Source organism: Propithecus coquereli, unplaced genomic scaffold (genome assembly GCF_000956105.1).
Source record: "Propithecus coquereli isolate 6110/MARCELLA unplaced genomic scaffold, Pcoq_1.0 Scaffold38, whole genome shotgun sequence".
Taxonomy (NCBI): Eukaryota; Metazoa; Chordata; class Mammalia; order Primates; family Indriidae; genus Propithecus; species Propithecus coquereli.
This window is the reverse complement of record NW_012149507.1, coordinates 2,095,535-2,111,661: the sequence shown is the minus strand read 5'-3', so window position 1 is coordinate 2,111,661 and position 16,127 is coordinate 2,095,535. Positions and strand designations below refer to the sequence as shown.

The 16,127-nt window shown below is 41.7% G+C and overlaps 1 protein-coding gene across 1 annotated transcript in view; it reads right to left on the bottom strand.

Moving 5' to 3' along the window:
• Positions 1-769: 769 nt before the first annotated feature.
• Positions 770-16,127, bottom strand: part of LOC105816630 (chromosome unknown open reading frame, human C18orf42) — a 60,793-nt gene continuing 45,435 nt past the window's right edge. The window contains exon 2 of the mRNA XM_012652112.1: positions 770-1,220. Coding sequence (XP_012507566.1) covers positions 1,042-1,220 — 179 coding nt within the window. The 3' untranslated portion in view covers positions 770-1,041. The remainder of the gene's footprint in view (positions 1,221-16,127) is intronic.

Sequence of the window (16,127 nt, the reverse complement as noted above, 5' to 3'; positions counted from 1 at the left end):
TTCATGCTTCAGAGAGTTAAAAAAAAAATGCTTTTCCCACTTTAAGTGTTATTCATTCCTAACCTGTATGGTTTTTATAATCGCAAAAAAATTCTAATTTATAAATGGGAAAAGCTAGTAAGGTACTAGTGCAAATGCATAGCCCAATGATGACACAGCATTTTTAAGGCCCCAGAATTCCTTCCAAGGATGCTGCTGCACCCCGTAATCAGACCCAAGGGTAAGTATCTCCAGCATGGGCGGCAGTTTAAGGAATCCTCAATTTTAATTGTTCTTCATGGGGCTGCTAAAAAATTGAGTCATTGGCAACTCGTACATGTAAACTCATTTGTCTCATTTTATTTGGTCTTGATATGGGAAAAGAAATTCATAATATTACCAAAGTGTAAACACTAATTATCAAATAATTCAAAGAACTGTGACTAAAAGATTGAGTTCTTGAGAAGCCTAAACTCCTCCCTTTTTAAAATAGAAAAATATGCCTTGGTAAGATGCCGAGGGACACGGTCTTAGAATTTGCCTTTGCTTAATTTGATCTTGGATCTGAACCCACTTCATAAAAGCCTTCAAGTCCCTATTTGAAGGTGACTAAGACTCCATTCCATCACCTTCCAGCATGTCTTTTTAAAATATTATAAACAACACAGTATTGTACTCAGTATTTCAGCAAAAGAAACAAAAACAAAAACCTGCTGATTAAATTCACAGAAAGAATGCATAAAGGCAGAAGTAAATAAACAAGACTTCGAATTTTTTTTTTTTTAAAGAACTTTAAAAATAAACTGGGCTGAAAACTACTTTTGCAATGACAGTGTCATGTTTGGCCCCACTGTGTTTCAGAAGCGCTGCATAAATATGAACAGAATCATCTAATGCACTTTTTCAAAACAGTGCTTCTCAGCCGGCGGCTAGTGCGAATTCGTTCTACTGCTAGGTGCCAGTGACACTTTGGTTTGCTTTATTGGCAACATTTTGGCAACGCGTCCTATGCTAAGAGGAAGGCTGGAAACCAAGCATATGACAAGAGCCAAATCCACTGTGTTACTTCTTTTCATGTTTCTTAGTTAACTCCCCCACGCCCAGCTGGAAGCTGCCCCGGTTGTCGCTGGTCCGACTCTCCCGGGAGACTTGTCGCACAGCTTGCAGGATGGCGTGCTGCACGATCTGTTTGCTGGCATTCTGCAGTCTCACCTCTTCGGGCTCATTTCCAGGTTTCTCACCTAGCCAAAAACAGGAAAGGGGGAAAAGAGAAATTCATTTCAGGAAGTGTGACACGCAGGGGTAGGGGAGAAAGATGGGAGGGAAGAGAAGGGTGAGATTGTAAGAACATGCTAGATTGGCCCAGTTAACTACGAGAAGCCCAGCAGACACACACCGGTGTCCTGCATATCCACTGGGGACTGGTCCCAGGACACCCCGTGGATACCAAAATCCATGGACGCTCAAATCTCTGACATAAAATGCTGTAGTATTTGCATATAACCTACACATATCCTCCTGTATACATTAAATCATCTCTAGATTGCTTATAATATTTAATCCAATGTAAATAGTTATTGTTTTTAAAATTTGTATTATTTTTTACTGCTGTATTGTTATTTCTTATTTTTTCCCCAATATTTTCGATTCGTGGTTGGTTGAATCCTCAGATGTGGAAGGGCAGATATGGAGGGCCAGTGTATTGCTGTCTCCCCTTCTTTCTTTCTAACAGAATCTCCATTTTGTTTGCCCTGGTTACGTGCCCAAATTCACATGCTCACCACCCCAGACGCCTGGGCTGCTGGAGGTGGCCGTGAGACAGTCCTGACCAATGAGACTGCTGAGAAAGTTTTCAGAAAGGGACAGACTCCTGCCCTTCTGCACCTTCCCCTTCTTCCTGCGTGGCAAGCGGACACACGCCTTCAGTTGCTGCCGCATCTTACAGAGAGCGAAGAGATGAAAGCCAACATGCTGGGCATGGTTAGGGAGAAAGAAAAAGCCCAGTTTTGAAGGCAACACTGAGCATCTGCACCAGTCCTGGACCATGTACTTTGGGCTTTTATGTATATGATGAAAATATTCCTTTTTATAGTCAGATTTAATGTTACCTGCAGCCAAATACATGCCTAGCATATGTTAATATAACCTCACCGGGGCTGGAGAAGAACAGATGATCACTGAATCCATATCGAGCTCAACTCTGCTCCTGTCATGGCATCACAACCGATGAAGCCATTCATCAGAGCTGTCCCCTGTGATCTAGAACAGGGGTTGGGGAACTTTTCCTATGAAGGACCAGACAGCAGGTATTTTAGGCTTGTGGGCCATATGAGCTCTGGAACAACTATCAACTCTGCTGTTGTAGCATGAAATCGGCCGTAGATGAATGGGCATGGCTTTGTTCCAATAAAACTTTATTTACAAAAAACAGGCTGAAGGCTAGATTTGGCCTGTGGGCCAGTTTGCCCTGATCTTGACTGGTAGGAATTTTCCAATTAAAAGGCAAGGCGGTCTACCCAACACTTATAATTTCTTTTCTTCCTTAGTTAAAAACAAAATTTTAATTTTATTTGAGTAGCTATGTAATTAGATACAGCTAAGTTCTGATCAATGAGGTGGAAGCGGAAGTTCATTTAGTGAAAATTCTGGAAAAAGTACTTAAAAGGGAAAGATCAGATAAAGGCCTTTCGCCCTCTCCTCATCCTATTGCCTGCAACTCTGACCTGGTGGTTGCCATTCCAGGGCTCTCTCTATCCCTGAGGGAACCTTTAGAATATAAACCATTTTCAGGGATTTTGGAAGAAAAACTTGGTAGGAGCCTGGGATCCCAATGACCAAGAAGCCATCATGTCAGTTCTCAGCTATCCCCCTCCAGGCCTCTTTCATGTTAGAAAAATATAATATATCTCGTTTAAGGCAACTGCTATTTTGGGTTTTCTTTTATTATGCAGAAAACTTAATATGAACTCATGCATGATAGAGTGACATGGTAACATTTGACTAAAGTGCAATCTTGAAAAAGTTGAGTTCCACCTGCTTATATTAATATTCATAGTGATAAACAGAACAAGCATCATTCCTTATTCGAAATCATGTTTTACATATTTTCTCTATTCAAATATGCTGCTACCATGAAAATGTACTTAAAATTGGAGGGGAGGGGTTCACCAGGGTGGATTCATTAACAACAGAATTTATACATCCATGAGAAAAACATCACATACGAGAATATTGAGTCATTCTGGAAGACCAGACAGCTCTTATGCCTTTAGACATACAGGTGTCATTTATTTAGCATTTTTGTCCATCCACTGAGGGATTTACAATCTAGTGAACAAAGCAAGATCAATCTATTCAGAACAAAAAACAGTATTTTTTAAAGCAGGATAAAATGAACAATCTACATTGAACTCAGCAGAGAATGAGTCCAGAGGCATGACATGAGACAGACTGAAACTTTAAAGTGGCAGAGAAGAATACTTCGAATATTCTCTGTAGGAAATCAGTGAACAGTAATGAACAGTAACACTAAGAGACACTAGAGCACAGCTGTTAGGAATACGTGTTCTGAAGCACTTCAGAGCTTTCGAGTCCTTTCTGCCACTTATAGCCATGCAATCTTGGGCAAGATACCTCGCCTCTCCAAGCCTTTGCATGTCCACAGGATGGGCCAGTGGTACCTATTCAGGAAAGTTGCTAGAGAATTAAGTGACATAACATGTAGACAGCGCTCAGTGTGTCTCCAGACACATAGCAAGGGCTTCATAATTGTCCATCGCTGTGAATTAGTCGGAGAATAGACTAAGCTGCTGTAACAAAGAAGCTCGAAATTAGGACAGCTCACGCAGGCAGAGAAATTTATCACCCTCTCATGTATTAATAACAGTCCAGAGGTACAGCAGGGTGGAGGTGGCCCTGCTCCACAGGTTATCTGAGGACTCTACTTCCTTCCGACTTACTACTCTGCCGCTTCCTGCAATAGTACTCCCGTCTGCACAAGGGACACTGGTTAACCAATATCCCACCCGGGGCTGAAAGAGAGCAAAAGAGAAAAGGAAGGGCAAGCCATTTCCTTTTAAAGAATTGTCATAGAAGTTGCAAACATTACTCCGCTCACATTCTTTTGGTGGAAACTTAGTCACAGGACCGCACCTCGCTACGAGGAAGGCTAGGAAATATAGTTGTAAGCTGGGCAGTCATACATATGCCCTATAAAACTCAGGGAGATTCTAATGCTAAAACAAAGAAGCAGTTAAAGATTTCTTAAATTACTTTCATGCAAGGGCCAAGGCTACATTGAAGAGGGAGAGTACAGTATGTCCTTTCAGTGGATCAAATCTGAACTCAGGGCTCTCTGTCTACTATCACTGTACGGCCTAAGTATGTGGGTTTCCGCTTGCTCTTAGAAAGAGTGTCTTAGCCAAACTAGATGTGTGTTAATTCTAAAATGTCCCTGTTTTTCTGTCTTTGGATGGAGGAAGGAAGAATCCAGGGGTAAGAGTAAGCTGATTCTTTGATTCTTGAACAATAGGAAAAAAGAAAATTTACTCTAAATTTAGCTGCAGTCTAATATCTGAGCTAAAGGGTCATGTCCTCATCCATCCATTATGAAGATAAATTGATTAAAAAGTCAAAGACAGCATGTGCCAGGCGGTCTGGAGGGCACTTTGGTGACTGGCAAGGGTGGTTTAACCAGCCTTCCTTGTGAGTTTAACCCTCATCGTCCTCATTATGACTTTGCTCCGGGTCATCCTGCAGTGGAGGACGAGGGACAACGAATGCGGCAACATGGAGCAGACAAGGAGAGGAATGAAAATGAGGGAAAAGCCACCCAGAGCACTTAACAGACAGTAAAAGCAAAACAAGAAGTTATACAACCCACAGATACATGCTCATGTCAGGCTGTTGTTCAGGCAAGGTCTCCTGTGACCTCGCTATTGGGGGAGAACCATGATATGGGGACGCACATGTCGCAGCCAAGAGTCATGGAACTATTTAGCTAAGCCCTACCTTACAATTCAGAAATCAGAAAAATTCAATATAGCTCCAGGTATTGCATTCCCTAGATCATTCTCTGCCATGCAAGGGCCCCAACTCCCCCATTTCTTCTGGAGTCTTCCTGACTTCATGGCATTTACTTACTCTTATTTCTGCTTATTCATGACATGTAGTGCTTCAGGGCTTGTACACTGCCTTCTCTCTGAAGGCATTCCAGCCAAGGTCCCGGGACTTAACATCCGCTGAAATTCCCGAGAGAGTGCCGACAAAGCAGCACTTTCATGCCAGGGCAGCCACAGCTTGAAGACCTGTGGCTTATTCTGACCCAATCAGCAGTGGCTGGGCAGGTCAGATCAAGAGGTGAGAACGCCTGTTCTGTCTCGGGCAGAACAGGTGTTCCCATGTTTGTCTCTGTCCAGGATCATATGGTGTTCACTTGAAAGGCCAAGATATTTGAGAAAATCCTGGTGGAGACTCTAGATGTGCACTACAACTGACAGAAGGTAAAAGGCAGACCCAGCCATGGAAATTCTCAGAGGCACACAATTGACTTATATGCATCTAATTTACTTCAATGAATCACATGGTAGGTGGCCTACTGCCTAGTTTTAAATGATGCAAACATCTTCCATACTAATTAGCATTTACAACATCAATTTTGTATGTCACAAAAGATGAAGAATTGATTTAATTAGCTTTAAACTTGTAAATGCCCAATATGAATACACTGAAGTCAAGAATGTGATGTAACTAAATTTGTCTTCAATGTCTTTCCACCTTGAATCATTATTCGCCTTCCCCCACCTCCAGGCATCCATATGGTCCTGCTTCTTGGTGACCACCAGCCCACCCTACAGGGCCTAGCCTTCCACAAACCACAGTGAGCTCTACAGCTCCCCACCCCCACTCCCAGGAACTTTCTGTTCCATATCCCATTCTCACCTGCTCCAGTGGAAGGTGCTCAAGGAACTCAACTGTAATATGACTAATAATTGGTCTTAATTTATTCTGTGTAGCCACTAAAATTATGCATCTAACAATCATAGGAAGAGCCTCCTGATAAAAATTTGCATTACTTTCCTCTCCAAGAATCTAAGTGCCATTTACCTCTATTACATTAACCCTATTATATTCCACTGTGCTGGGTTTTGGAAAAGGTCAATGTTCCATTTTGAGGCAGAATACAGTTAGTGATTTTTTCCTAGATCACACAGATAGGGTGACAGAGGTTGTATCATAAACAGCATCTCTATCTCTCATCTCTCCACACTGGGTCACTAAATATGCAAATGAGAAGTCGTTATCAGGGCTGGACTCCACCACCACCCCCATGCACGCTCTCTAATAGACAGGGCTGCCGATGGTCACCACGCAGCATATTTCATACTTTCCCCTTTGATTGCTTGAGACTGTAAAGACACTATGATCATTCATCAATGATGAGCATATGGAACACAGAGCTAATTCTGGTCCCTTTAATAATGCAATGATAGTCTTTTTTCTAGCTCTCTTACTATAGGAATTTTCCATGAAGGACCAGATGTTAGACCTCATTCATCTATGACAACTGCTAATGAAGCCAGCCTGGCTGTCCTGCTTTGCTACCAAACAAGCTAAAGTTATGTGAGTCCCAGCAATGGAAAGTCACAGTCCCTGAGTTTCTAGCTTGTTGTAGACCCCACTGAGCCATGCTATTCCTCATGCACCATAACCAAATCAGAGCATGTTAGGTAGATTTGAGGTGCAGAAGGCAAGACAGGTATCAGCAGGTGTAGGACACTTCCAAGTCGTATTTGAGTGATGCCCCATTATAACCACCACCACCAATCTCAAATCTGGTACGGGGAATTGAGAATCACTGCTGACCACCTACAATGGCCAGGCACATTATTTCAGAGTGTGGCAAGCTACTCCTATAAACTATATGGAGTTCTTTATTACAATTTTCTATAGAGCAAGGTGAGATGAATCAGAAAGATATTTATGGAGCACCTACGTGCATGGTACTATGGACAGTAACATATGACACTAAGCCAAAATGTGTCATTCATGCAAGCATTCATTCATAAAAGAATTACACAGCACTCACTTACTATATGACAAACCAAGGTTAGGTATTGGAAATTGAGCAGAACAATCATGGCCCCTGCCCTATTTGACTTTACAATCTGGTGGAAGAGTCAGATTTGATCAAATAATCAAACAGTTTTCTGATTGTGAGCTGTGATGCATGCTATGAAGGGGGCACAGGGAACATCCCATAAAGGGAACTCATTTAGTCTGGGGGTGAGGGAAGGATGCCCAGACAGGAGGCGTGAGGATTAGTGGCATTAATCAATAAGAGGAAGGTGGTGGGAGCAAGAAGAAAAGAACCTGCCAGGCAGGAAGATCCAACCCCGCGTGGGAAGTCTCTGACCTGAGTAATAAGAGCAGGGTCCTGTGAGGAACTGCAGGCAGCCTGAGCGCCTGGTGCCCACCTGGGAGGGGAGGCAGGTGATAACACTGAAGAAAGGAGGCCAGCCCAGGTGGTGCAGGTCCTGGGGGGCCAGGAGGCATTCGGGTCTTTTTCTTAAAGCAGCAGTGTGTCCTCAATCATATCTGTGCCACCAAGCATAGCTGGAGAAGTCCGAGGAGAGTTACATAATTGAGGTGGGAATATGCATGATTTGGAGCAGGCTTGACAGACAGATGGAGTTTGGAAAGGCAAAGGGAAAACAAGAAGGAATTGTTTCTATGGCCTGAGAGTGGGGCAGACACCTGGCTCACTGATTAACAGGGTCATAGACAGCTTTTTTACCTGGCAGATCTACTGAAGTATTTTTGAACTTAACTTATATTATTGGGTTGCAATTCCTTAAGGAAGCCATAAGGAATCGTGTCAATAAAACTTGTAAAGGTTCTTAGCTTGATGGGCTGTAAAAAAATAAAAAAAATTAAAAAGAAAAAGACAATTTTAATCTAGGAATCAAATTTGAGTACTTTGGCCAAGAAAAAGCAAAGATAATTTTGCAAAAGAACAAGGGTTAGGAAAAACCTAATATACCAGTTATGAAGCAATAATAATTAAGAAAGTGTGATATTAAAATAGGGATAGAAAGATTGACCAATAAAGTATCCAGAAACAACTCTACACATATGCAGACACCTGATTTATGGAAAACATGACATTGTCGTAGAGTGGAGAAAGGACAGTATTTTCAATCACTGGGGCTTAGCCAAGTAGTTACTTAAACAGAAAAGTGATGAAATCGGCACAATCATCAATGTGGCCAAAGTCGAAATGAGAGAGAAAATTCTACAAGCTGCAAGACAAAAGCAGCAACTAACCTACATAGGAAAACCCATCAGGCTAACAGCAGACTTCTCAGTAGAGCTCTTACAAGCCAGAAGGGATTGGGGCCCCATTTTTAGTATTCTTAAACAGAACAACTGCCAGTCAAGAATTTTTTTATCCTGCAAACCTAATAAATGATGGAGAAATAAAGACGTTTCCAGACAAGCTAACATTAAGGAAATTTGTCACTACTAGACCTGCCCTGCAGAAAATGCTCAAAAGCACATTATACATCGAACAGCACAATAGATATCAACCAGTGTAAAAACACCCAAAAGTTAAAGCTCACAGCTCTTACAAAACAATAGCACAAGAGGGAAAATGAAACAATAAAATATCAATATCAAATATATATATAAAATATATATATAATATATATCAATAAAATATCAAATATCATCTAACATGATGAACAGAACAGCATCTGACATATGAATACTAACACTCAACGTGAAAGGTCTGAATGCCTCACTTCAAAGACGTAGACTGGCTGAATGGATGAAAAAACACAATGCAAGTATCTGCTATCTCCAGGAGACACATCTAAACCACAGGAACACACACAGACCAAGGTAAAGGGATGGAAAAATATATTACATGCAAATGGAAACCAAAAGCGAACAAGTGTAGCCATTCTCATATCAGATAAAATAGACTTTAAATCAAAAAAAAAGACAAAGATAGTTATTACATAATGGTAAAGAGAGCAATTCAACAAGAAGACATAACAATCCTAAATATATATACATATATATGTGTGTGTGTGTGTATATACACCTAACACAGGAGCTCCCAGATTCATAAAGCAGATTCTGCAAGATCTAAGCAAAGAAATAAAGAGTACCATCTTAATAACTGGGGAATTCAACACCCCACTGACAGAAATGGACAGATCATCCAAGCAGAAAATGAATAAAGAAACAATGTATTTAAATTAGACTCTAGAACAAATGGACTTAACAGATATTTACAGAACGTTCTACCCAAAAACTACTGAATATAAATTATTCTCATCAGCACACATGACATTGCCCAAGATTGATTTTATCTTAGGCCACAAAACAAGTACTCAGCAAATTCAAAAGAGTTGAAATCATACCATGTATCTCCTCAGACCACAATGGAATAAAACTAGAAATCAATTCCAAGAGAAACACTCAATTCTACACAAAGTCATGGAAATTAAACAACCTGCTACTGAAAAATTATTGAGTCAAGAATGAAACTAAGATGGAAATCAAGTTTCCTTGAACTAAATGACAAAGGGGACACAGCTTTCATCAAATTTTAATATATAATAAAGTTGATTACTTCACATTATACAGTAAAAATCAGTTCCAGGTGGATTTCATATCTATTATTTATTTAAAAAGTAAAAGTATTTGAAGCACAGACAATTTTTAGTGCAGTAAAACTTTGCTGTATGATACATGCTACAACAGTGCACACAGGTCCTTGTACATTTGTCCAAACCCATAGAATGCACACCAAGAGTGAACCCTATTGTAAACTATGAACTTTGGGTGACTGTGTCAGTGTGTGTTCATCTACTGTGACAGATGGACCACTCTGTGGGGGTGTCCACAGTGGGGAGTCTGTGTATGTGTGAGAGCAAGGGGTGTACGGGAAATCTCTGTACCTTCCTCTGATTTTTGCTATGGACCAAAAACTGCCCCGAAAATAAAGTCTTTTTTAAAAAGAACAATAATCAAGCTTTTAGAAGAAAACATAGAATAATATCTCTGTGATCTGGGAGTAGGCAAAGATTTCTTAAGCAGGACACAAAAAGCAACAGCCATAAAGGAAAAACAATTGCTAAACTGGGCTATATTAAAACTAAGTGGTTTTGGCCAGGGGAACACACACACACACACACACACACACACACACACACACGGAAAAGGGCTTTTCACTTGAGGAAGCTGATATGGAGAAAATGCTTGTGAAAATGTTATCTTGGAAATGCTTTAAGTATTTCATTTTTCTGAGCACATGGATAACAAATAACCTAACCAAAAGGAGGTGAAGAGTTCAGAGAGACCCAAAAGGCTGTTATGACTGCCACATAGATTTCTGCAAAATTCAGCAGAAATTCAGGTTTCCTTCCTTTTACTCCTGCCAAGAGTGCCTCATTTCTTGCAGCCAGCTGCACCTCTAGCACTTCTATGAAGAGTTTAGGAAAGGCGATCCCGAGAAAGAGGGAAACCAGGGGTTTGTCCAAAGCTTGGGCACTGGGACACTTCACTCGGGCCTCATAACACGTCCGTTTTCCACATCGAAGAACAGCGGGGGGTTGGGGAGATGGCGTCCTGTCCCCCTTCTCTACGTGGCTCACTTTCCGGAGTGCACATGTCGCAGTGCCCTTCCTCCCCTTCCAAAGCCGCCCGACGACCCAGCCGGCCGGACTCCGGGTCCGGCGCTCTCGCCCGGGCTGCGCCGGGAAGGGGGACGCACAGCCCGGGCCCGGCCACCGCCGGTCGGCACCAGGGCGGCTTGTGTGGTAAAGGAGGGGACAGTACTGCCCCAGTAGAAAGCAAGGCAAGCCTTGGAAACCGCGAAATCTCGGACTTTCTTCCCCCGGCAGGGCCCGAGCCTGGTCCCCCAGACCCACAGCGACCCCTCCCCGATGGACCCCGTCCCCGCCAGGCCCTCCCGCTTCCGCGGCCTTTGCTGCCCCCTGCTGGCGGATCCCAGGGTGGACGCAGACCCGGGGGATGTTTGGTTGCACTGATGCCCTGGTTCCTGGAGAATGAGAGAGAGAGAGAGAAATCCTTGACCCCGGAGACAAGGGTGTGGTTGTATTTTATCTAGTACTTAGAGTACCTACCACATCAATGGTATTTTCTGACCACAAAACTTTCACTAGACCATTTATAGATTCATCCTCCCAAGACTTCGATGTGGCTTGAAATGCAGTCCAGAAGTCTCCTATACTTGTTCACATAAAAATTACTTGGTCATGTTACCAGATCTCTTAAATATTTCACAAAAGAGTCTGAGTTCCCAGGGAAAACTAGCCAGGGGCTCTTCCTTCCTAAGGGCCGTGGGAAGGAAGGAAGGAGGGAGCCAGTATTAGCAGTATGAGTGATTTTAAAGGAATCTTCAAAAACAAACACCACCCTATGGTATTATCCTCTCTAAAGCAAACAGCATAATCTTCTCAATCACCATTTTTCTGCTAAAGAAGGATTCAGATTCCCAGGCTGTTAAGTCATCAGAAAGTGCAAGTCTGGAATTTAACTAAATAATCTCTCAAAAGTAATTCTTATTCCCTGGAGAAAGTGAGTATATAGCAAGAATCTCAGGAGGTTAACCAGAGGAAGATTATCCTCTGTCATAAAGTAAAATCTTTTCTTCCCTCCTTGAAGGAGCAACTCCCAACCTTTTGAATAGGATTCCTTTGTAATGTCAAAATATTTCACATATCCCTTCGTGACACAATGACAAGGCTATGAATTCAGTAATGCTTTTAGATGAATTAGAATAGCGTTAATCACAACAGCCTCCATATACGGTGCATTTGGAAAATTGCAAGAGTTATGTGAGACTATGTATTCCAACTACATAAACTTCGTGGTGCAAATAGGACATTCCTGACCCTCAGCTCCATGACTCCCACGGTCTTTCTTGCTCCCACACCAAGCTGGAGGCATTAGAAGTAGCAATAAAAAGCAGACAAATGTTGTAAACTAATTCCTAATGATGAATTTTCAAAACCGTAATGGGGTAGGAGGTGGGGCATGGTGTGGAACTAGAAGCCTTTCACCAGCTGTCCTCAATTTCTGGCCTCTCCTAGTTGCTCGTGAACTACCAATTAAATGTCCAACTCTGCCAGGTTTGCATAACGGACCAAGATTTCACCCTCAGACACGATGTGATGGCTAAGATTTCTCACGGTTTTTAAGTATCATGAAATATGTTAAAACATGAAAAGACTGGCTGAAATGAAGAATCAATTCTTTCAATTTTTTAAGCAGGAAAATGGAGGCTTAGAATATTGTTTGGAGTCACTTACTTGGGGACCCACTCTGGGGAGTCCTGGAGCCAGGATTAGAATGGCATGCTCCACACCCCCGGCCAGAGTCCTTTCCGAGACGCCTCACTGCTGCTGCTTAGTCTTCAAGATAAGGAAGGAAAGCAAGGAGCAAGCAACGAGTAATAGAGTGGGAACACTATTTCGTTCTTTGCACAAAATGGAAAACACATGAACATATCCCCTCACTCACTTCCTGTTTATTCAGTATCAAATCATTGTCTTATTACACCTTCTATTTGTCCTTCCACTCACTCCTGGCTCAAACGGCAGCCAGAGTAACCTTTCCTGAATATAAATCCAAGCTGTCACTCCCCTGCTCAAAACTCTCCCTTGGGCTCCCATGGCACTTGGAATGGAAGTCAACCTCTCGCCATGGGCTTCAGGGCCCTGCGTGGCCAGCACCCGAATCCTGCCCAGCCTCACACACTCACCCTCCCCTCACCCAGCTGATGCAGACTTTCCTACGACTCTGCCTTCAGCCCATCACACATAAGGTCTAGTTGTGAATGGATGGATGGCCTCTTACCACTTCCTGTGGGACCGTCAACAAGCCATTTTTCTCACCTGTGAAATGGGCACAATAAGAGCCGCCCACACCAGGCTGCTGGAGCCCAAGTCCCCATTGGAACACCCACTCTTGAGGGGATGACTCCATCAGTCTTGCTTACCATCGTCCCCAGCACCTGGTGCTCCCCGCGGACATGCAGGAATTACGGCTTAGTGAGTGACTGTTGCAGTAGCTTTCCATTTTCCAGGCTGTTCTATCTTTCTTCCCCGCCCCTTCTCTGCTCTCATTAATTTTCTGCTCTTGGCATCCTTTGCTGTGTTGTGCTGATTGTTTGCAGTGAGAGTGAAGGCACGGGAGGAAACAGCTGAGGAGACACTCTCGGCGCCAGCTCAGGCCCTCTGCGTGGAGACAGTGCAGCAAATACACTGGGGCGTGAGTACTAGAAAGGCGGCTCCGGTTTCTAGGCCACATATCACTGGGCCCATGACCATTTCGAAATTTGACACCAAGTTCATCTCTCCATCTCCTATCTTGCTTTCTCCCTTTCGCTGCTCTCCCTTTGCATCCCGATAAGCCCCTAAGGACCCATTGTCGGCTCCCTCCACTTGCTTTCAAACACTCTGCAGAACGAGGCAGTGTGAAAACAGACAAACACCCTTTGGCTGGGTCCAGTGACTTTCCCAGATGATTTTGTTCCTATTGGCCGACCATTCGCCATGAAAACTCTCTCCGCAAGTTAATAAATTCCCTGAACCCTGCAACGCATCGGAACAGAGTGAACCGGGTCCTGCCAACTCTCTGAGGCTCCACAGCCATCAGCTGTGCTGGCAAAGCCCTTGTTCTAGGCACACTGAGTGTGTCCAGTTCTGGGCCCTTCTAAGTTCACGTGAATGAGCCTCGGCTTTCTCATGTTGATTTGCACAACGCAGGTGAAAACATTGGATTCATTTTGAAGCGGAGGAATGAGAAAAGTCCCATTGCTTCATCTACAAACTGGACAAAGAAGTAAAGAAATACAAAAATTCTGTCCCAATCATGAGTTTCCCTTGGGCGAAATACTACTATATGTGGCTTTTCTTTTATTATACCTTTTTTTATACAACCATGAGAATCTTGGCTCTTGTTACTGTGTTGGGGTTAATTAGAAAAAGAGAACAGGTGGCTGGAAATAGATGAGGAAGTGAAGAACAAGATCAGATGTTTTATGTCTTTTTTTTCCCCCAGTGATATTTGAGAAGGAAAAAGAAGCTGAAGAAAAACAAACCCAGACTTTAGAAGTGTTTGTTAGAACTGTGTGACAGGAAGCTAATGTCATGTGCTTTACTCTGTGTCTCAGGGAGACTTGGCTGCCAGGGTCAAAAACTCCAAGTCAAATACATGGAGTTTTTGGTCTGATAACCAGAAATAGAAAAAGAACGAAGGGGCTGGTGGAGAGAGGCAGGGAAGAAAAGAGAAACAATATCTCTGAGGATGCAAATTAGCTACCTCCAAATAAAATTAAATTTCATGCATCTAATTGAAATCGTAGATTGTGCCTTAAAAGTTTCAAGCAAGCAAACTCTGGCAAATAGAAATTAATTGTGCAAGACATAATAGTCAGTTAACCAGTTTAAGATGCAAGAGCTTACGATTGCTTTATTTAGTGAAAATACTATTTCATCTTATTTTTTTCATGAAGTATCAAGCTCCTCAGCCACAAATTCTTCTACCATAATTTGTTAGTCGATTTGTTTGTTTAACCATCACTCAGTATAAGAACTACATACTGGCCAGATCTCAGAAGCCACCTGAGTGCCACTCTCCAATGACATTTCTCCTTCCCACTAAAAGTAAGTAAACAATCTCCTGAATTTTCTCATAATCACTTCCTTGCTTTTTTTTAATATTTTGTCACAAATTTATATTGTTGTTTGTAGCTATAGCTCGATCACGTAGTGTCTATATAGCATCTTATTTAGTCAATAGATCAAAATGTTTATTCTATTAATGGAATTTGGCTTGATCAGTTTTTAGCTGGTATGAAAGATTCTGCTGCAAACATTCTTGGCCTTGCCTACACACGTGTGGGATTCTTCCAGAATCTAGAAGTAGGAGTAGTCTTCTGTACTGTAGAGAATAAGCACGCTCAGATTCTGTAAGTATTGCCAGCTCGTTATCCAGCAGAGTTGTACAGATTTACAATCTCAACAGTAAGGATCACTTCCATTGTTCAAAATCCTAATCAAAACATAGTATGTGTCATATTTTTAAAATTTCAAGCATGATAAGCATATAATCATAGTTCATGGATTTAATTTGCATTTCCCAGATAACTAATGAAGTTAAGTATCTTTTCAGAGATTTTATTATAATGATTTATTTACCCTTTTATGAAGCACCTTTTAAAGTTATTTATCCATTTTTCTATTGAGTAGTTTTTTTTTTTTCCTTATTAGTTTGTATATATTCTGGACACTACCCCTTTGCCAGTTATATGTGCAGCAAATATCTTTGTGGCCCTATTTGTGGCTTATTGTTTTAACTCTGTGGTTTTCTTAATGAACAGAAGTTGTTCTGTTGGAAGGATGGTGAGACGTTGTTCCGTTGGTAAGGATGTGAGTGCGTGTATTCCCACGTGGGTGGGGAATTGCCACACAATTATGTTTTGAAAAGTCTGTCCTTTCCCTACTGATCTGCCCTGTCTCCTTTATCATAAATCAAGTGTCCACATATGTGGGCCTGTCTTTTAATTATTTATTCTTTTCCATTGGACTATTTGAATTGTACCCATATCTCTGCCTCAAATACTATTGCTTTGTAAACCTTAATATCTGAAACAGCAAGTCTCTCCATTTTATCCTTTTTATTAAATAATATCTTAGCTAATATTGGCCCTTTGAATTCCTATGTAAATTTGAGAATCAAAATACCAGATTTAAAAGTGAAAAAAGCCAGTTGGGATTTTGATTGGGACTTCATAGCTCCATGAAGCATCACTGACTCCACAGACCTACGTAGGGAGAATTAGATCTTTACGTATTTTTTTCTTCTGCTCTATGCGAATAGTGTCTCTCTCCATTTACTTAGGTCTTCTTTAATTTTTTTTTTAATTTTTATATGTTTACAAAGGTATTGTATGTCTTTGGTTAAATTTTTTCCAAGGTACTTCACATCACACTAAATGATATTTTTTCCTTAAATTTTATTTTCTAAGTGTTTGTTGTTTGTGTATGGAAATATGATGGATCTGTTATTTAATTATTGATATTAGATTCAGAAAACTCACAACTCTC